This window comes from Clarias gariepinus, chromosome 11 (genome assembly GCF_024256425.1).
Source record: "Clarias gariepinus isolate MV-2021 ecotype Netherlands chromosome 11, CGAR_prim_01v2, whole genome shotgun sequence".
In the NCBI taxonomy this organism is placed as follows: Eukaryota; Metazoa; Chordata; class Actinopteri; order Siluriformes; family Clariidae; genus Clarias; species Clarias gariepinus.
Window position 1 is genome coordinate 23,984,774 of NC_071110.1, and position 21,642 is coordinate 24,006,415.

The 21,642-nt window shown below is 42.0% G+C and overlaps 1 protein-coding gene across 1 annotated transcript in view; it reads right to left on the reverse strand.

The window, feature by feature from the left end:
* sorl1 (sortilin-related receptor, L(DLR class) A repeats containing) overlaps positions 1 to 21,642 on the reverse strand; it is an 86,898-nt gene that overhangs the window by 21,483 nt on the left and 43,773 nt on the right. Inside the window, exons 7-22 of the mRNA XM_053507264.1 lie at positions 19,306 to 19,407; positions 18,819 to 18,988; positions 16,702 to 16,894; positions 15,740 to 15,857; positions 12,487 to 12,560; positions 12,303 to 12,391; positions 10,791 to 10,969; positions 10,166 to 10,352; positions 7,799 to 7,927; positions 7,602 to 7,687; positions 5,074 to 5,246; positions 3,754 to 3,885; positions 3,563 to 3,654; positions 2,244 to 2,490; positions 2,011 to 2,149; positions 1,729 to 1,902 (exon numbers count right to left, since the gene is read on the reverse strand). Of these exons, the coding sequence (XP_053363239.1) occupies positions 1,729 to 1,902; positions 2,011 to 2,149; positions 2,244 to 2,490; positions 3,563 to 3,654; positions 3,754 to 3,885; positions 5,074 to 5,246; positions 7,602 to 7,687; positions 7,799 to 7,927; positions 10,166 to 10,352; positions 10,791 to 10,969; positions 12,303 to 12,391; positions 12,487 to 12,560; positions 15,740 to 15,857; positions 16,702 to 16,894; positions 18,819 to 18,988; positions 19,306 to 19,407 (2,284 nt within the window). The remainder of the gene's footprint in view (positions 1 to 1,728; positions 1,903 to 2,010; positions 2,150 to 2,243; positions 2,491 to 3,562; positions 3,655 to 3,753; positions 3,886 to 5,073; positions 5,247 to 7,601; positions 7,688 to 7,798; positions 7,928 to 10,165; positions 10,353 to 10,790; positions 10,970 to 12,302; positions 12,392 to 12,486; positions 12,561 to 15,739; positions 15,858 to 16,701; positions 16,895 to 18,818; positions 18,989 to 19,305; positions 19,408 to 21,642) is intronic.

The window sequence follows — 21,642 nt, forward strand, 5'->3', positions numbered from 1 at the left end:
TCTGATTGGACGAGAGGCTTTCAATGGGTGCTGGAAAATACGACAGAGACGGTAACAGCATTGAGATGTGAAACTATATGTACAGTATTGTTGTTCATTAGCATGGATAAAGGCAGGTCCCCTAACGTGGAGAGAGTCTCAAATCCCTATCTAACCCCTGATCAAGGGCACTACTTAGTGTTTGTTGAGCGTTTGCATCTGACGATGATATTCTAAAGAAAAATAAGTGGAAATATAAACAGAAACTTACAGAAATGTTAATGTAATACTTTAAATTCTTACGAGAAAAACTTAGAAACTTGAAGCTACTCTCACCCGTCAGTTACACCGACTAATGGTCGCCAGCTCCACCAGTTTGTTCCGCTAGTTGCAGAAAGATTTGTGTTGATGGAGCAAAATAACTGGTTAAATAAACAAACGTATCATAATCTCTTCACAATAAATGGTGTTTGTGAAAATAAACTTGGGCTGCTCCCTCGTGCCTATGACGGTATCACAGCCATGCTGATATTCAGCACGACAGCACTCCCTAGAGTGTGATATTGTGTAATTATAATGCCCTACAATCAACAGGAAGTCTGTGGAAAATTATATACAGTACACGTTGACCCAAAAGTCTGGAGCAATGATAAAAGATCAAATAGAACCAGATCTAGCACCACTCGACTTCTCTCATCTGCAGTACAGCGGTTTATTACAATCAGAGGAAATCATCTCCGTGTGTAACATCAGTTCTGATACATTACGAAAAGCTCAACATCTTGTATTGAGTCTTTACGCAAATGCCTGGAAGTCAGATTTCTTTTTTTGCCATTTCCATTTTAAATACATTGTTCTAAACTATCCAGATTTTTCTCAGACAAGAAGAAAGTCACATATGAAACCCGTAAGACAAAGAAAGAGGAGCACGTTCAGCACAACCTCTCCGAAAGAACTTTAGATGATAATCAGTAAATCGGGTTTGCAGATTAAAACCCGTTTTTTAACCGGAGGCGACGCTACAAAGCAAAGCAGCAAGCGGCACTCTGCAGAGCTTTTCGTTTTACACGGCTGGTGCTCTCGCGTGATGTACTGACAGCCTGATTCTTCTTATTCTTATTATAAACATGCCTGTTTTTCAAGTTCATTAATCCAATGAGATTTTCGCTAAAACGTTCTAAAGTTGACATGTTACCCAACATCAGAGCCTAGCTCTACAATCTGTAATACTGAGAAGAAATTCGGTCGAGCTTTTACGGTGCATTTAAGATTTCTCTTCTACAGTATATTCCTACATCAAACAGGTACCTAATGCCAGAAGGAATTACAAATCAACTGTAACTGAAGAACAAGGCGGCATGGCTAGCATTGCCTTGCACCTTTAGGGTCCGGGTTCGATTCCCGCCTCTGTGTGCGTGGAGTTTGCATGTTCTCCCCATGCCAGGTGGGTTTCCTCCGGGTACTCCGGTTTCCTCCTACAGTCTGAAGAGTTGCAGATTAAACTAATTGGTGTTCTCAAATTGCCCGTAGTGTGTGAATAGGTGTGTGAGTATGTATGTGTGTGTGTATGTGTGCCCCTGAGATGGATTGGCACCCCGTCCAGGGTGTACCCTGCCTCATGCCCTAAGTTTTCAGGATACAGTAGGTTCCAGGCCCCCCGCGACCCTGCATACAAACTTTTTGTTTTCACCATGCTTTGTTTGTACACCTTCACGGGAGCGAGATACGTGTGTGAGATACGTTTCTCACCCGTCTTCACACAGGTGTTGTTCTGTAGCTGGTACCCGCTGGGACACTGACACTGAAGCTCTCCTGAGGGCAGTCTGGTAGTGGCTACTCCGTCTGGACACACACAGCTGTGCTTGTGGTCTGGCTGGGGCAAACACAGCAGCGTACATGGCTGATCCGCACATGCGTTATGACCTGCAGGAAACACAAACACACACAGACAGACAAAAAAAATAACTTCTAACATGTACAGTTAAGAAGCATTCCTATGACTTAGACATGAAACCTGGAGTACTGGCTGACCTCTAGCTTTGCCCTTATAGAAGATTTTAAGGTCCATGACACCAGTCAGCCTGCCCACTAGAAGCTCGCTGTTCGGTGAGCCTGACTTGGGTGCCTTAAAGATGCCCATTCTTGACCAGTCATCCCAGTAGAGGTCATTCTGACGAGGCAAACGACAACTTATTCTAGTACTGCTCAAGCCTGGCTGCTGCACTGATTTATTAAATATAGAAGATCATGGGAATTGGATGTACCTTAAACACGGCTATAGCATAGGGATGTGGCAGCCCCTCCATGAGCACTGTGCGCTGTCCACCTGTGAAGTCTGATCTCTCGATGCGATCTCCGTATGCTTCTGTCCAGTACAGCCAGCGCTCGTCGGCCGTGATGCCATTGGGCCAGCGCACGCCGTCTGACACGATGCGGGACACGTTGGAGCCGTCCATCCAGCTGCGGTATACGCCAGCTGCCCTGTCCCCCCAGTCTGTCCAGAACATCAGGCTAACAAACATGGCATGATACAGTGAGGATGATGAAACACTACAGGCCATAAATACTTAAAGATCAAATATTAGAAAAATTGACTAGAAAAAGATTAAGACATTTAGGACCTATAACAGCATTCCAGGATTAATTGTGTAATAAATTCCGTCGAATTTCATCAACAGGATGGTCTACGAGGGGGAGTAAAAAAATTATCCGCACTTTGGCCAGCCGACCGCATCTTTTCGACCTGCTCGCTCACGCACTATTTGGGATGGCGTAACACACTCGGAGGACAGCACTATCCACTGCTTCTGCTTGCGCGAACTCCCAGACGCCCCTGATTGGCTGTAGAGCCGTGATTAATGTGGGAGCACTAAGTACATCTTATCTCTCCCCTCTGAGAGAGCTCGGCCAATCAGCTCTCTCTAGACCTCCGGCTGCGAGAGGTTACAGCATCACCCGGGAATTAAACCACTAATTCCAAGATGATAGGGCGAGCACTTTACCACTGCGCCACTCGGAGGCCCCGAAGATTTACTTCTGGTGAAGAAATAAAGCCAGCGGTGCATTTGTGGCTCACAGCACATTTTTAAACAAGGGAATACGAAAGCTTGTTGTCAGATAGACAAAGTGTATTAAATAGGCAAGAAGTCCATGTAAAAAAATTCTGTATTTGTCTTCTCAAAAAGCCAGAGTGTGGATAAATGACGTCTCATATTTTCACTCTTAATTTCCCATCACCTGCTGATAATGGTACCAATAGAAATTCATTTCTATGCAAAATAATTGGTGCAGCAGTGCAATCGCCCTTTAGTCTCTCTCTGTCTCATCTCTTCATTTCCTTACGATTGTGCTCATCACTGATGTGCCAGGCCTCAGTCGTAGCACGCTTTAAAAGCTTTCACACATTCGCTGTTTTGCTTTTTGGAACTTTGAATCCAACGTTTGATATCCCCCCTACATCTAATGCTGGATACATCATTAACATGACAAAGGAACACTTGAGAAAAGTGTAAAGGAGAAAAGAGAACACTTTCTCTTTTGTTTTTAAAAACTGATTTTAAACGAGTCCAAAAGATTCTCATACCTCTCTCCAGGCATAAGGGCCAGGGCTCGAGGATGCTCCAGGATGGAGGCGTTGACCAGAGTGCGCCTCAGATCCCCATCAGGGTTTGAGACCTGAGCAAGAAGTTGTTACTGCCTCACACACCACTGCACCCAATGCATTACAAACATCATAGTGTTAACAGTATGCCATATTTTTTTTATATAATTTACCTCAATCCTCTGAGAGCCGGCATCAACCCAGTAGAGAAGTCGACTGACAGGATCGAAGGTCAGAGCCTCGACGTTCTGCAGACCTTTCCGAACAATCACCTCCTGACCAGAACTGCCGTTTAAACACAGCCTCTATAGAAATGCAAAGAGATACGGCGCTTATTAGGGTTGCAAGATCTCCCGCACATGAATGCGAATTTATATGAGCATTATTTAACTTGTAATCCTGTATAATCACAAATACGTAATACATTACTTTAAATCCATTTTTTAAGACTTGCTATAATGCAAGAAGTGGTAAAGCTCGCCCTATCAATCGGAGATCGCGAGTTCGATTCCCGGGTGATGCTGTAACCTCTTGCCGGCGGAGGCCTAGAGAGAGCTGATTGGCCGAGCCGAGGGGAGGGATGAGAGGTACTTAGTGCTTCCACATTAATCAAGGCTCTACGGCCAATCAGGGGCGTCCGTGAGCTCACGCAAGCGGAAGGAGCGGATAGTGCTGTCCACTGAGTGTGTGAGAGTGAGCAGTTCGAAAAGATGCAGTCGGCTGGTGTCATGTGGTTGGGAGGAAACACATGATAGTCTTTACCCCTTCCAACCTAGTGGTAGCATTAACGTGGGAGCCTCCTAGTGATGGGGAGGAATTGGACATGACTAAATTAGGGATAAAATCAGGGGGGGGGGTATTCAGGGTCATGGAAGTGGCCGGGAGACTTGGGGCATGAGACAGGGTACACCCTGTCCAATCGAGCGCAGGGCACACATACATATACCCATGCATTCACACGCTACGGGAACGCCAATTAGCCTAATCTGCAAGTATTTGGACTGCAGGAGGAAACTGGAGTACACGAAGGAAACCCACCAAGCACAGAGAGAACATCAAAATTCTGACACAGGAACTGAACCTGGCTGGGAATCGGCCCCGGACCCTGGAGAAGCAAGGCGACATCAGTACACCACCATGCCACCCAAGAGTCAAATCATACGTTATATATCTCACAAGTGGCAGTGGTGGCTCAGAGGGCTAAGACAGTGAGTTACTGTTTCGGAAGATCGGCGGTTCGATCCCCAGCTCCACTGTTGGCACAGTGGTTGGGACCCTGAGCAAGGCTCTTAACCCTATCTGCTCCAGGGGAGCTGTATCATGGCTGACCCTGCACTCTAACCCCAGTTACTCCAGGGATATGTGAAGAAGGAATTTCACTGTGCTGTAATATATGACAAACAAAGGCTTACAAAAAAAGTCTTGAAGCAAAATCATATTCCTAATCGTTGAGGACATTAATTCGACTCGCAGTCACAGCACAATGCTTATACCTGTATGGTATCCAGTGAAATATCGGCCCAGTAAAGGCAGTTCTTCTCATAGTCGAAGTCCAGAGCCACGGCCTCACGCAGGCCTGAGAGAGGCAGGGGCTGGTCCATACCCGTAGCCAGGTCATAGCGGTGGATAGAGTTCCTCACGGCGTACAGGATGAATTCATTACTCTCTACACGGGAGCACACATCACAAAGAATAAGTTGTATATTTGCTAGATAATTAATCTAAATGTACAGTATTTAGTCAGCCTTGTAAGTTCTCATTAGGTAAACCAAGCAGAGCTGATCGGCTCCAGCTAAACTGTATACAGAATGTTGAAATGAAGGAACAAACCTCATTCGCTGCATACCAATATTCCAGGTTATGTTTTTTTTTTTTTCAACTCTTATGATTGTATTTGAAAGTCAATCCGTAACAATCATGACTGCAAAAACAAATGACAAACCCAATCTACTGTACACAAAGCACTGATTAGATTTTGATGAATTCACTGCGTCAAACGCAGCAATCAATCATGGTTCAAGAAACTGGAAAAGAAAACAAGCCTATGTTGCTTGAGCACAATACACTTTGGCATAAGCAGTGTTCATTGGTAGAAAGGTTTTTAACTAGGTGGTGTCAGTACAGTACGTGGTATGCACGTATGACGTGATATTGTGACATGATACCAGGCATACTCAAAGTATAACTTTATACAAGTAAGGTAGTCAGAATCAAAGAATATTTAAATGTGCAAAATGGAGAGAACATCATATAGCATGCAGCTGATGTGCTAACCAAAAACTAAGGCCCAAGCAAAATATGCTACATTAAATACTTTGTTACGAGAAACTATTCATTATTAATAACACACATACATTAATGTGTGTAATAAACAGACAGCCAATACGTCTGCATACACAAATTTTGGCTATAGTGTAATTAATGAAAATATTACAATGCAGTAAGGACATATTATGATAAAAATAATGAGCAGCTCACCTCTCATATCTTCTGGTCTGAGTCGTTCATTCTTTTGAATCTATTGCACTGCATAGCGTCTATAGGAGTCACGTGACAAAGGAACCAACGACTAGGACTTGAAGACTCCTTAAGAAGAACCGTTAAATTCCGTTTCCCGTGTACTGCACTTCATTTTATCTATGGGAGTCACGTGGCAAGAACGAACGATTCAGAACGAAAAGGCTTCAAGGTAACTACTCGTTTATGTTTCCTGTACATAACCTATGAAGGTTTTGCGATGATTTGCGCATGCGCTCCGGGTAGAAAATGAACAAATCACTCTCTGAGACTACTCGTTCTTCTAAGTCACGTTAAAGAACGAATGATTCAAGAACGACCCATCACTACTAGTTAGTCTGTGTGGTGTTGTGAGCCGATAATTTATTTCCTTTTCCCTACGTGAGCCACAAGTGAATCACACATTATGCAGAAGCACGTTGTGAGCTCTGTGCATGCACGCACACTTTCTCCCTCTCTCCATGTTGTTCTCCGCTCTGCTCTCATCTTTATTGGTACACACACACCACTCAACAAACAAACACAAAAACTAATTAGACAGACTCTCCTCAGGTGTGAGAAGTTTTCCACTTTACCTGACTCTCACTGCCTTCACATTGCAGTTTGTGTTAATATCTCAACCTAACGGCTGTAACTGACATCTTCCATCTGTGCAATACCGCGCTTATACTTGCTTGCCAGCTACTTTCTTCTTCTTTGTCTTTCGGCTGTTCCCTTTCAGGGGTCGCCACAGCGAATCATCTGCCTCCATCTAACCCTATCCTCTGCAAGCTCTTCTCTCACACCAACTAACTTCATGTCCTCTCTCACTGCATCCATAAATCTCCTTTTTGGTCTTCCTCTAGACCTCCTGCTTGGCAGTTTCAACCTCAGCATCCTTTTAACGCTATATTTACCATCTCTCCTCTGAACATGTCCAAACCACCTCAATCTGGCCTCTCTGACTTTATCTTCAAAACATCTAACGTGGGTTGTCCGTCTGATGAACTCATTCTTGATCCTATCCCTCCTTGTCACTCCCAAGGAGAACCTCAACATCTTCAGCTCTGCTACCTCCAACTCTGCCTCCTGTCTTTTCTTCAGTGGCATTGCTCGTCTCGCTGGTATTTGTGATTCGCATCATTGATTTGGCAAACGTTTTACGTCGGATGCCCTTCCTGACACAACCCTCTGCATTTATCCAGACTTGGGACTGGCACAAGAAGACACTGCTAAGTCACTCTGGATAAGGGCGTCTGCCAAAATGCCTAAATGTAATGTAATGTAAACATGAATGGCTGATTGGACAATAGCATAAATATCGTTCTTATTAAAGTGGCCAGTAAATCTCCACCCCTGAAGTAGATTACAGTCCACGTTCTTTCGCATTTGAGGTAATGTTACCTCAAAAGGTAAATAGTTATTTAGTAGGAATAGTTTAAAAGGTTGAGTAGTTGGTATTTGTGGGAAAAATGGTTAGGGGGGAAGAAAAGAACATTAGGATTCAAGACACAGGGATTCTGACCTCCGACAGGACATGGGAGCATCTCTCCATCAAGCCTGGCCTCGACATCTCCTCCAGTGCAGGTATCACCAGGCACTTTTCTATACCTGCAAACAGACACACAATCCTGTTTCAGAGACGTTTCAACACTAGGTGGTGCTACTGCTGCAAGCTCATGAACTTATGACTCATTATTTCTCATTAGAGCGTTATCTCACCCTTTGCTGCGGCGATACGTCGTCCCCATAGGGCAAGGAACGGGAGGGGCATACAAGTTCCCTGAGAACTCGGGATCAGGAACACATACTTGAAGGGAGAGGTCCTCACTTAGCTTGAAGCCATAATCACTGAGAGACACGAATAAGAATGAGAACACTCTTAGAGGTGCAATCCTCGCTCATTTATCACTACTATGAATCTTGAAGGCAATTTGGAAGAATTTATCTAGCATTCCTCAGGCCCTGTGAAACGGCACAGGCTGGAATTTAGTGTCCGTTTGACATGGTGATTTAATCCAAGAGAAATGAAGGCTAACAGGAGTCGTGTATGCCAAACCTATAAACTCGACTCAACTTTTATGCTATAATGTTCAAGGTTAGGAATTCCACTTGAACTTCTGCAGTCAAGATTTAGGCCGTATCATAGCACAGAGACAGCACTGATTAAAGTAATAAATGGCATACTACTGGTCCTTGACCTTAGTGTGGCTTTTAACACCACTGTTCATTCTATTCTCTTTGATAGACTGGAAAATGTTTTATCATTTATCAACTCCCAACTCAGGTCCTATTTTACCGATCGTTATCAGTTTGTAGATGTAAATGGTGACTCTTCTACAGTAGGTGTACAAAATTAAAGTTTGGTGTTCTACAGGGTTTTATTTTAGGCTCGCTGCTACTTTCTCTGGGCTTCATAATTTACAAGCATGGTATTAGTTTCCACTCTTATGCTGACACAGTTATATTTTTCAGCAAAAAAACGATGAGAAACACCAGCTTAAAGTTAAGGAGTGTGTTAGGTGTAATTTAGATGCTTATTAATTTCTCTCTACTTAATTCTGACACTTAATTTAGTTAGACGTAAGCTTTCTGATCACACAGTGACTGGGTTTGAGTAATAATTCCAGTCTATCATTTGAAGCTCAATTTATCACAAATATTGCAGAGATAATAAATATAATATCACAACATGGTGCATAAAAATAGTCAATGCTTTTGTTACCTCTTGGATGGAGTACTTTTATGCTACACTGATTTTTAAATACAACTACTGATCTAAAGCTCTAAATAATCTTGTGTGACGGTAAACTGATAACATATGATCCACCATGCAGACTTGGATCAAATGGTGCAGGCTGCTTGTTGGTACCCTGTATTATAAAGACTATAGCACTTTTTCCCTTACATTTTTCTATTGTAGCGCCATATTTTTTAATTCTGTAAAGCTACAATACTTTGCAACACTGGCCATTGTTAACAGTCCTATACAAATAAAAGTGAATTAAAGTGACGCATTCTATGCATTTTAAGTCTCATGAAAATGAAGTCCGGATGTCCGTATCTAAGTACAGGACCCTGAAAAAATAGTTTCTTCTATTTGTGCATATTTGTCCTGCTCATTTCAGACCTTCAAACAAAACAGCCTGAGCAAGCACAAAGTAGTTTTAAAATGATCATTTAATTTATTAAAGACAAATAGCCATACTTGAAACCATAATAATCATTTAGTTACAGAGTACCCAGTCTCTATGACTGCCAACACTTTTATATATAAACATCAATATATATCAAAACCTCTTTAGCAAAAGCTGGAATCATAGTGAATCTATAATGTGATGTTGCCAAGGCGACCATAAGTCTTTCAAAAGAGCCTTTACAACTAAACCAGGAAGTAACAAAGGAACTGCAGGTATCGCTTGATTCAGATTAGGAAACAGCTTATGACGTGACACATATGGTAGAGGAGCATAAAATCCTCTTGATGACCCCAAAGCCTTTTCTGATAAGGTTCTGTGCACTATTGAGTCACAACTTGAATACACAAACAAAGTGGGGGTAATGTGATGATGAGGTGATGTTTTGCTGGTCAAGGGCATAAAATGATGTCCTCTACCAGAAAACGCTTAAAAGGGAAAGTTCCAGTCGAATGATCTGAAGCTGAAGAGCAACTGGATTATACAGCAGGACAACGCAGAAGTGTAAATCCACCTTTCAGTGGTCCCGAAGAATGAATACAATGGCCTAGTCTTGACTTGAACCCCATTGAGATGCTCTGCCAGGACTTTAAATGGGCAGTGCATGCTCGAAAGCCCTTCAATGTGGCTGAATTAAAGCCATTCCTCAAAGGAGAAAGAGTGGGCCACTATTCTTTTACAGCTATGTGAAAGACTGATCCCCAGCTATCTTTTGCTTTTTCACACTGGTCATATAAGTGTTGTGTAACATTTTTCCTTTGATAAAAGAAAGCTATTTTTGTGTGATCCCGAAAACAGTTATTGTAACAAATATGGAGAACAGAAACCGAAAATTAGGTCGGGGTGATTATTCTTTTTGTTGCACTGTGTCAGTGTTCATGAAGCAAATTACCATTCGTAGTCCTGACGCGTGCAGGAGCAGTTGGACAGGCTGACAGGGCGATCGAAGTCCTCGCCATTGAAGCAGGTTGCGTGTGGCGATCGACGCTTGAAGAGCAGTTCACGTCCTAGAACGCAGCCGTTTCCTCGCTCATCTGACGGAGACCAGGGCTTATAGTCACCCTCGGAGCATGGCACACCTGCGTACAATACACAACCACATTAAAGCTTTGATCTCTAGTACAGGATGTGCCTTGGGAAAGGGAAATCTAATTAAAAAAAAAAGAAAAAAAAAAAGACATGGACAGATGTGATCTTTATGATTAAATAACTGAAAATGTAAAAAAAAATAAAAAAGCTGTTTATAAACTGTCTTGTATTTGATTTTTTTTCTCCCATATGTCCAAATATTGCAATGCTGCGCGGAAATGAAATGCGCACACTACACTGAGTGAGGATTGCACTGGTCCTACTGTCATCTTGTAAAACTGAGACCAACTAAACTAATATTAGCTTTATATGCCTTGCCATAAAACCCTCAAGGTCATGAGGAAAACTTGGCCATGATGAGGAATTGGAAGCAACTAAAAACATGAATACTTCTAAGGAGAAAAAAAACTAAAATTATTCATCCTCACCGAGCACGTCGCTGACATTGACCTGCAGAATGAGCCAGCTGTGCGTCTGATCGGCATAGGAGCCGAAGATGGTGAAGATGGTGCTCTTCTCACCCGGCTCGGTCAGCAGCTGGTACACGTAGACCTCCTGCTGGGAAAACTGAAACTCGTTCCATGTCTCGCCCTCGTTGGTGCTGAACCTGCGCCGAACACAAGTGACACACACAGCCTCAGGAACAGGAACAGCACTGCAGTGTTTGTTTCTTCCCTGCTTTAACACATCTGTGTCACCTTCCAAAATGTGTTCGTTTGATAATTAGCTGAGAAGAAGGATGTGTCAGGGCTAGCGCACGCTCCTTCTGAAACACATGAAGCCAGCTACAGCAACATGCTTTTTGGACACAGGTCAGCATTCAGGGCTGTCATCCTCAGTTCCTTAGTTTAGCAGAGGCACCTACAGTACATCTGCTACTTTGCTACTACCCAGAGAGCGCCCTTATGTCTGTGTTTCCTTCTGGCTCTCCCTTTTAGTTATGCTGTCATAGTTAGTCCTGGCGGACTGCCTGCTTGCACTCTGCATGAAATATATATTTACTTCATATATTGTGAGACAGTGTCCATAACTAACTGCCATCTCTCTCTTCTCTGCTCGTCTCCCACTGTCTGCTGCTTTTAAACTGCCAGTGATCCAGACCCCCCAGTACCCTCTGGACCTGTCTGATTCTCATCGCATGGTGGCCTCGTGTGGTTTGGTTCCGGCCTCGACTGATGCAAAAAACTGTTCCTTGAAGACTTGTGACTTCTGTCGCTCAACAGTTCAGGACGGGAATTCCCTACAGTTTTGTACCTGAGCCTCCAATAACATATACTGAACTTCTAGCCTCCTAACACATAGTATAAGTGTAAAACAATCCCTGTTATCACCCAAATAAGATATGATTCATACCCATTTTATACTCATTTCCATAATCTTTGTTTGATTTTGTAAATTTATCAACGTTTATCGTTGTTTACCATGATCATCTTTCTTTCAGCTGCTCTCGTCAAGGGGTTGCCACAGCGGCCCGCACACAACTTGGCACAGGTTTTACGCCAGATGCCCTTCCTGATGCAACCCTCCCATTTTATTCAAGCCTGGGGCCGGCACTGCATGCAGTGGCTGGATAATATGGAGTGTGGCATAATGTCTCTATATAATTACGAAAATAGTTTTCAATTTCTTCTGCATATCAAAAATTTAATAGGAACTAACTATAGATAAGAATTGGCAATGGAAGAAACAACTACATGTTCCTTTGGATTGAAGGAATCATTCAAAACAAATTATTTGCCTTTTTTGCATCAATCGTTGTAGTATCTATAAACTAAAATGAAATTCTCTATTTAAAATTCACTTCTCTTGCTGTTGTTTTGTTGCCTGCTGCTGATGCTGGAATCAAGGCTCTGCGTCGTGGATGTACAAGGGGTCAGTATGAGGGCAGGTTCTCTCGACAATACATTAAAGCTTGTTAAAAAAAAAAAACTATGACTCACTTAAGTGTCTTGGTGGAGCCACCTTGTGAAATAGCCATCAGGATGCCCCCATGGTCACCCCAGGTGTAGAAGTGAGGACCAGCCAGTGCCTGTAGTGTAGCATTAGATTCCGTATAAGTATCTACAAACTCATAATGAATCATTTTATCAGGTAAGTAACGAGACTGCGCGAGTGTATCGGTACCTCTCTCCACCTGGCTCCGGCACTGCTCGAGACATACACGTTGGGTTTATTCGCCAGGTTCTTTCCCACAGATCCTGGCAGAAGAAGGTGTAAATGAGGTAGTATAAAGAAATGACAAAAATAAGAGGAAAGGCAAGCAGATTAGTCATTACTCATATCATGGTGAAAGTTAAGCAGTTATAAAAAAAAAAATATACTGATGTATGCAGGTCATTTAAAAGTAGGAAATATTTTGTAATTTCCTTTGGGATCAATAAAGAATCTATCTATCTAGAATATTACAATTCTCGAATCTCAGAAAGTGATGTCAGAAAGTGTTGATTAATTTCCTATAACAGCACCTCTGAGAGTAGTGCAGCTGCAAGGTTAATAATAATGCACTCCCATTATTATATATTCAGACTTGAGTGGCAGATGTAATATATAAATAATAAAATGTATATAATTATTAATATGGTGAGGCTTTCTGTGCTTATTGGTAGGAGGCTCGGGTATCAGCACTTGGTGAGAGTCAATTTAGACCTTTAACACCTTCAGTAAGAAAAAAAATAAATAAATCACTGCCAAATTGTTTTCTATTTTTTTAATCCGTTTATAATTCATTCTCATTTTTGCTTCTTCCAAATGGTTGAGATGTTCCTTTATGGTAAAGGCATAAATATATTTATAAATTACCAAAAAGGAAAAAAAATTAAGAGTGTGTGTGTGCGTGCTAGTGGTGCAACAGAACAGCTGTTTTAGATCCAGTTTATTTTCAAGCAATTAAATAGACAGAGGATTTAAAAACAAAGTGACATCTCGTGGATTTTTTCTTTAACCATATGGCAGAGATGGCTCAATCAGGATAGGTTCAACACATTTTTCATTAAAAAATAGGGATTTCAAATGTGTTCAAACAAAAAGTGTTAGAAGAGTTGATGCTGTGATTTTAAATATTTAAAAATATATGTTCTTTAATAAATGCAATAAATATTAATAAAAAGAAAAAACAAACTTGAACTTCGGGTGGTGCTGCTATTGAAAAATAATGAAACTAAAGGTGGTGGCATCACACCACCCATTTGTTGAACATTTTCCTATTAACATCAGTTACACTTTTGACCCTACCTCACCCTGCCACAAAAAAACAAAACAAAAAAACACTTGCACTGTAGATACCAAAAAAGATAATAAAAGCACAACAAAACATCCTAGATCATTCTAAATCTTCTACTTAACAATACACTGGCTTTGTGTCCTGCATGTCACTGGATTGTTATTCATGTAGGTAATTGTTATGGCAGCCATGATGTAAAAAAAAAAAAAACTTGCTTTACACCAAATTTATGACACATAGCTGAATTTATTAACCAAACTCACAAGCAAAAGCAGCTTAAAACTAAAATCTTTAGTTTTAAGCTAAAAAAAAAAAATTAAAAAAAATAAAAAAAAGAATTGCCTTCATTTTTTTTCCATGCCTTATGAAAAGCAAAGAAAACAACCAGCTTTTGTTTGGGATGGGAATCACCAGGGACGTCCTGATACGATATCACCATGCCTAGCTGGTGCAATTCTCCAAGTATCACAAGGTTTAAAATATTAAAATCACAATTCGGGATACATTTTTAAGTTTTTCAATTCTGAACAAACTTTGCATATTATTCGCTTCACCCGCACAGGATGCTGTTTTGTCTGAACAGTTTAAAGCACGCCACCTGTAGGATTATAGAGAAACAGCAACCGTGTACAACTTTAAATAAAAAAAAGGAATATAATTTTTTTTTAATTATTAAAAAAAAAAAAAAAAATTTTAACTGATTTTTGGAATCAGAGTGGACTTCTCAAAAAAGGAACCATGATAAGTAACTGAACTGATTTTTCCTGTTCTCTAGTGCCTATGCAGCAATGTATTTCTTTTTAAACTTTGCATATGATTGATAATTGGGATCTTGTAAACCGGCACTAATCAGTATAATAAATGTAACACTTAGTAGTATATAAAGATTGATAGATCATTAAAGCTTCATGGAAAAACAACATGCAGTATGATGGGTACACACGTTCCCCTGGTTATGTGTCAGTGCTGTTTACAAAAGTAAATCATATTATAATAGGTTATAAATAATCAACGCATAGTGTACCCAAAACCCATGTGTGCTTGATCATAAATATCCTGAATGACACTTAAATATCCTGAATGACAGGAAAGCATTTCAGAAAAATGATTACAAATTATGTATATTTAATTTGTTGTTTTAATTTTAATGCCAATACGAGAGTAGAATTGAACTTCATTTCCGTTGCAACTGGCTGCAAGAGTTTCGCCCACAAAACAGCACAGGAAACTGAGACAGGAAGTAAGACTGCTATCAGATCCATGACTTTCACCGTAAACACTGCTACTCGATGCCTGGCTGTGATCCTCAGGCAAGAGGATGACTGTTCCCCACACACACACGCGCGCACACACACACACACACACACACACACGTCTCCACAACCCAAGCCTGGGAGGCAAAATCGATCCACTGTTTCTCAGACGACACCTCCAGTGCTCGGTGACTCAGACACAAGATCCTGTTTACACGCTACCTGAATTTGAATTACAGTTGCGTCGCGCTTCGTGGGGTCGGCTCGGCTCGAGATCAGTGGCGGCTGCTCAAGAGTGTCCGTAAATGCTGCCTCGTAATAAAATGCTGAGGTTTTCTGGCTACTTGGTAAACGTCCCGGGCTATGTGTGAACCCCTAACCACACACCACCACACCACTGTGGATGTGCGCTAATTAGCCTGTGGCTTAAACAGCAATAATTAGTGCATCTGTGTTTGAGAGATAGCACCCAAAGTGGGCCGACATCCTCGCAAAGCCTGCTCCTCTCCTATCTCCATGCTGCCCATTATCTAATAATCATTTAATTAAAGAGCTGGCTGCTGCTGGCAAACACAGAGAGACAATAAGAAGAGAGGGGGAAAGGGGAAAAAAAAGAAAAAGAAAGAAAAACGGGGGCGCCCTTGAGACAAGTAGAGGAAAGTCGATTTCTTCCAGCAGGCGTGAACACGAGGAAGTATGCTCCAGAGCAAACCCACACTCCTGCCCTATCATTACTCAGTGCATGGAGTGTTTATTATAGTTGTAATAGAAGCACGTGCTTCGCTTGCCAGACACACACACACACACACATACAACACACAAACACTTGGCTAGGAGTACAGATACGATGATTCTCAGAAAACATGCTGCAGGATGTGAAACCGATGCCGATCACATGACCGACCTGTTGCCATGATGAGGCCAGGTGCAGACTCTTTGCTCAGAATGGGCATCCTGCGAAGCTGAATATTCAATAACTGACTCCAGCGCTGAGCCAAGTGCAATGAGCAACCTTTAGCAATCTGTAAATAAGACAGAGGAAACAAACACAGGGAGTTAAAAGACTAGCAGATACTGTACAGTAGCAATTACAGTGTGTGGTGATTATATGTAGTTCGAATATAAGAGTTGGCACGACGTGTAGAACACCAAGCCATGCCAACTTTAGAGCAAAAAACATGGTTTAAATAAATGCCTCAAAAAACAGGATTTACATTTGCTACCCTGTCTGGTCCAAAAACACATGAATTTCATTTGACCGACTTTGCGTTGATTACCGCACACAATGTGGGGATGGGTTCACGTGTGAAAAAAACCCAGTCGATCCCAGAACCATTCTTTTTCTATTCGAGTCCTGGAATATGCTTGTGTCAGGGAAGAAACCCAGAGTTTCCGGTCATTCAGTACATTCAGGTCGTCCGCTGACTTTAGTTAATTGCCAATGATACGTTGCTGAGCCTAGACCTGACCGACTGAAGCAACCCCACATCATAACGCTGCCTCCAGAGGCTTGTACAGTGGCCACTATGCATGATAGGTGCATCGCTACATGCACAAACAACCCATGCACAGTGACTATAAACATTTCATACACACACCTGTTTTGGTTTCGGTTAATGCAAAACATTTTTTACAGTTACATTCATTTACATATCATTTTGCACATATAATAATTGTCCATCTGTTTTACATATAATTTAATTTGGTTGATAATTTATAAGATAAGCTGGCCGTAAGTGTAGGCTTGTGCGAATAAAACTCTCACCACTTCCTCCTACAATAAGAACACCCACGCTCACCCACAGAAACCACACTCCATCACACCAGAAGCTCTAAACGCTTCGGTGGTGTTCAGGTTCGTGCTACCTGGCAATCGATGGAGCCCCCGAGGCTGTCGGAATTTGGTGGCTGCAGCAGCTCCCAGGTGCCTCCCTTGTCGAAGGTGATCACCGAGCGCATGTTGTCCTCGCTGAGCGAGCCGTTAATGAGTGTGGCGATGAACACACCGCGCAGGCCTTCAACGCGGTGCAAGTCTGCAAACGGCTCATTGGCAAAGTACCTACACACACACACACACACACACACACACACACACACACAGACAGCTGAAAATAAAGTGATGTCTAAAAAGGTCAACACCAGCGAGCCAAGTCCTGGCAGCTCATTTACATTTACTTTGTCTGCCGCACTGCTGAAGATCAGAGGTTTGGTGAGTAACTATTTGCTGAACGAGGGAAGAAGGAAAAATGCTCGAGTCCCGCGACCACCCGCCTCCGAGCTGCACGAGTACAAGCGTGCGTCTAGATCACACTGGCGGGAGAGGGCAGTCAGAAAGAATGTTCAAGGACAAAGTGATAAACGCACATACAATGTGAGCGGTAATAATAATTAGAGTGTCTATTTGATAAACTGGGAGCAGAATCTTTTCTATTAGCTTGAAATAAACAGTGAGGCCTCAGCGATAATAAATAACGAGTCCCTACAGTATTTGCGCATAAGCGAAAATAGTCTTTGCTCAATAGAGCCCGTGTATTCTAATGCATTTTACTCTGAAACAGGAAGTCGGTCAATTAGGCGGCAGTGACCATGGGTTCGACTGTCAGCTTGTCTGTTGTGACGATTATACGAGGGGCGTTCAAGTCAAACAGGGACTTATATTTACTGATATCGACTGATATTCACAGAAGAATCCAATCAGAATCGCATAAGAAATTTAGAAGGCATGGTGGTGCTTTTACACAATAACACAGAACCACATTATTGTGCAAATACCAGTAATGTACAGAAGGGTGTAGGAAACATGAACTTGTAAAAAGCATGTTTGTGCTTTTTTTGTTTGTTTGTTTGTTTGTTTGTTATTTGGCGTATTGCATAACAACAAATGGAACACCTAATCATGAAAACTGAAATACTTTGGAAAACTTTGGACTTGACCTCCTACACTTCTGGGAGAGTTTCAGATATGAAGCAGGCAGTTCTGGCATAATGACAAGACTTTCTGTGTGGACACGACGAGCATCCAAGAACGGAGCTACAGTGGTACCTCGGCATATGCACTTCCCCCTTAAAAATTTTCCCCAAAAGAACTGAAATTTTGAAAGCAATCTGCCTTGGCATACGAAGCATTTTCGGCGTAAGAGAAAATATCTGGGGGCCGTACTACAAACCTTGTTTGCGTCAGTGGAAAGTCAAGCGAATCGAGTTTACATATTTTTGTGGGTTTTTTTGCATTTTGTGCATGTTTTCGTGAGGATATATAGCATTGTGGGTCCGAAGAATGCCAGCAAGCACAATAGCAAGAAATAAGAGAGGCACTATCAGTTTTGTTTTTAAAGCAGTCGGTGCCAAGAATAATTATAAATTAAGGTCAAGTGAGGTCTATTTATTTAATATTTTACTTCATGTACATTTAAAAAATATGAACATAGTGTTGGAAATTGGTATAATATTGGCAATGTTTATTTGGGTAGCTGGAACGGATTATATGCATTTACATTATTTTCTATGGGAAAATATTTATATTTATTAATATCCATTTTTCTGCACCATATAAGAATAACTTTCTTCATTCATTTTTTTTTTATTCTTTTAAAAAAAGGATACATAGTATAGCCATTTTTTTTATTAGTACACAAAGCTGAAACTTTAAAGCTCCAAGAAGCCAATTTCCTTTGTCCCCTTTCCACTCCTTTTCCCACTGAAACAAATTTTTAGCTGCACTCATTTCCTAATTCTTTTTTTTTTTTTTTGCATTCAGTCTGGCCAAGGGCTATAGCTTTGAATTGAAATGAATTGCTCTGTTTTTCTGAAAAGTGTGTTACTCATTTGTTGCAACTGGAACAGCTGGGAAAATAGTATAAGCGGAGACGACGCAAAAATAAGAAATGCACCAGAATGCCAGATAGCCGGAGGCCTAATTCAAACCTTTTTTTTTTTCTTTTTAAAGTGTGTGTTTTTCGGTCAGTCACGTGTCAGAGCACTACCTGATGAGGGTGTTGCTTCCTGACCCCTCAGGGCTGTAATACAACACGTTCTCCAGCGAGAGAGAATATGCGAGCCCCTGCGTGTCCGAGATGTACAGGTGCGTGACGTTGTTGTTGTGGTTCACGCAGACGAACACCTGATCTTCCGAGGCGTCTGCGATGTAGTACTCCTGCGACACATGAAGAGAAAATGGCACATGGACTGACGCACAATGACTTCTACCATTTAAGCTGTTAATTTCTGATCATTTAAACTTTACACGTTTATTCAATTTATATTTTATTCGGCTTAAACATGTACACCTCATGCTACCCAGCCATTGCACGTCTCAAACCTGGAGAGAATGGGATGGTTGCTCCAAGGAGGGCGTAAAACCTGTGCCGAGTTGTGTGATGGGGCAGCCGAAAGAAAGAAGTAGTGTAGGGTTCTTAAAACCAACAAAATGTTTTAGAAACACTGGTTTGATAAAATGACAGAGGTACTCACGGTGATGGGGTGGCGAGTGTTAAACTGGGCTGCTCTCATGGGCTGGCGGTTGTAGGAAACCCACAACTGTACCGACTGGGGCTCGTGACTTCCAAGCAACGTCTGTGTGAGCAAACATACATAAGACAATCAAGTCGCACAATCGAGCTGCTCTCCAAACTCTCGATCTCAAAAAAGGAAAATAAAACAATACTCCAGTAACTCCAGTAAAAAAAATAAAAGAACCTGCCCCGAGTCGTCCTGACACCCCGATCCCTCCTAAAGTGGACTGTGCGGATATTTTAGAGAAATTAACCCTTTATAAGATGGAGTCGTCTGAATTTTGTACTTCATCAGCCTCACATGAAGCCGACTTACAGTAACTGTTGCCACCCTGAGGTTAGATTCTTTTAAAATAAGATCAGGGGTTCATTTCTTTTATGCTACAATAATTTGCCAATAATAACATCGATTGTTGGAATGTTGTCCAACAGCCATGAAGCAAGTTAGCTCCTGTTAGCACTTGTGTTTAAACAGAAGCTCCTTTTCTCCAGGACAGTTTTTTTTAGGTGCGTGACCTTTTAATAAGGCCTCTAAAAACGTTTCACAAGCACTGACACTGGAGAGTCCTGCCAAAAAAATAAGTTAATATTCCAACCCAACCTAAAAATGCTAAAAATTAAATAAATCGGACAAATCGAATAATGAACCAGCCTGTTAGCTACTGGTTTGAACTTGTTTTGAGACGGACAGCAGCCGGTAGCTCACCATTAACATCAGCTATGACAGTCAGACTTGTTGGGCATTATTTTAATTTGCATGATTTAACCTTTATGATCGAATCATTTCCAGGGCGCTCGAGCTATATTCAAAATCCGGTGCTAAAATAACCATTATATAATAAATCAGCTGTTAGGACCGCAACCGGTTTACACAATGCACCGTCCGTGATTAACAGCGCGGGCTTAAAATCCCCACAAGATGATAATGGAGGCCCGAGCCAAAAACCTACAAGAGGGAGAGTTCTTCCTCCTAAGTGCGAGGCACAGAGGAAGCCAGGAGCTTGACAGGCTGCAAACTATCTGCCCAGCATTAATGAATTTCCCTTGATGAGGCGGAAAAAGCGCTTCTTGTTCTCTGGCGGAAAGACAGAGCATGCAGTGTCGTCGCTCTCTCTCAGACCCTCTCGTCACGGCCCTAGCATCAATCGGCCTGATTTATCTGCTTGTTAATGGCCGTCTCCAGGAACAGACTGCTGTGGTGTCGCGGGCAGCCAAAACACAATCTGGCTTTAGAGAGCGAGGGAAGGGCGTGAAAAGGGGTTTGGAAAGGGCCGGCGTTGCTGAGAGAGCGTGAAGAGAAAGAGTCGGCGGCGTGGTAACACCACGACAAAGACCACAAGCTGGGTTTGAATATGCAAAGCTGGCACGGCTGTGCCGAGGAGCCGAGGGACTGAAGAGAAGGAGATACTGCACTTCTCCTGCTCATTGTTCCTTCTTCTGTCAATCAAAGTGTTTCTATCAAATAATAATAATTCCCGAATAATGGTGGTGAGTATCGGCGTCCGAATAAGCAACTGTCATCGATAGACATGTTTTATGATACGTCGTCTGAAGGAAGAAAACAAATGAATAAAAAAAGATTTATACACTCTTTCTGCAGTGCTTCGGCTTACACGGAGCCGCAGTAACTCTAATTCCTCTACAGACACATGTAACGCACACGGGTGTGGTCCGAGTCCGAGAATCGATCCCTCTCCTGCCAATGAGAATTAGCTTTCGAATTCCGACCCGGCTGCCAGCATGAATGGAGCCGATTCTTCCAGCAGACTTGCTGCATACTTGGCTCCTCGAGGCACTTTCCCTTCATTGTGGGAGAGGCTTTTATGTCCGTAAACAAGAGCCGTACTGTGCTGGCAAAGAGAGACCAGACTCGCAAGCAGGAGCTCGGGCTTGTAGACCTCTGCGGTGTGATCAGGCTGCGTGAAAAGTGAAAGTTTGAGTGTGTGTGTGTGTGTGTGTGCGTGTGATGTGACCTGCAAGCTCAATTAGCAAGCCTGAGTCGCACTCTAGCTGCCCTGGAAACAATCGATAATAATAGCACGGTACACACAGTACATTTGCAAGTGGAATAATTAATATTTTAACTCGTTTTGTTTGTGGTTTTTTTCTCCCCCCATTCCGTCTCCATCTACTTGGATGAAAGAGAAAAAAAAAAAAAAAGTGGGAAGCGCAGAATGAGATGTTTGAGTCATATTATTATTATTGTTTAACATGACCATATGAAAGAGGAAAAAAATTGACCAGTACTTTTATAGATTTCCGGGGCTTTAATTAATCTTTTATGCGTCTTGGTGCC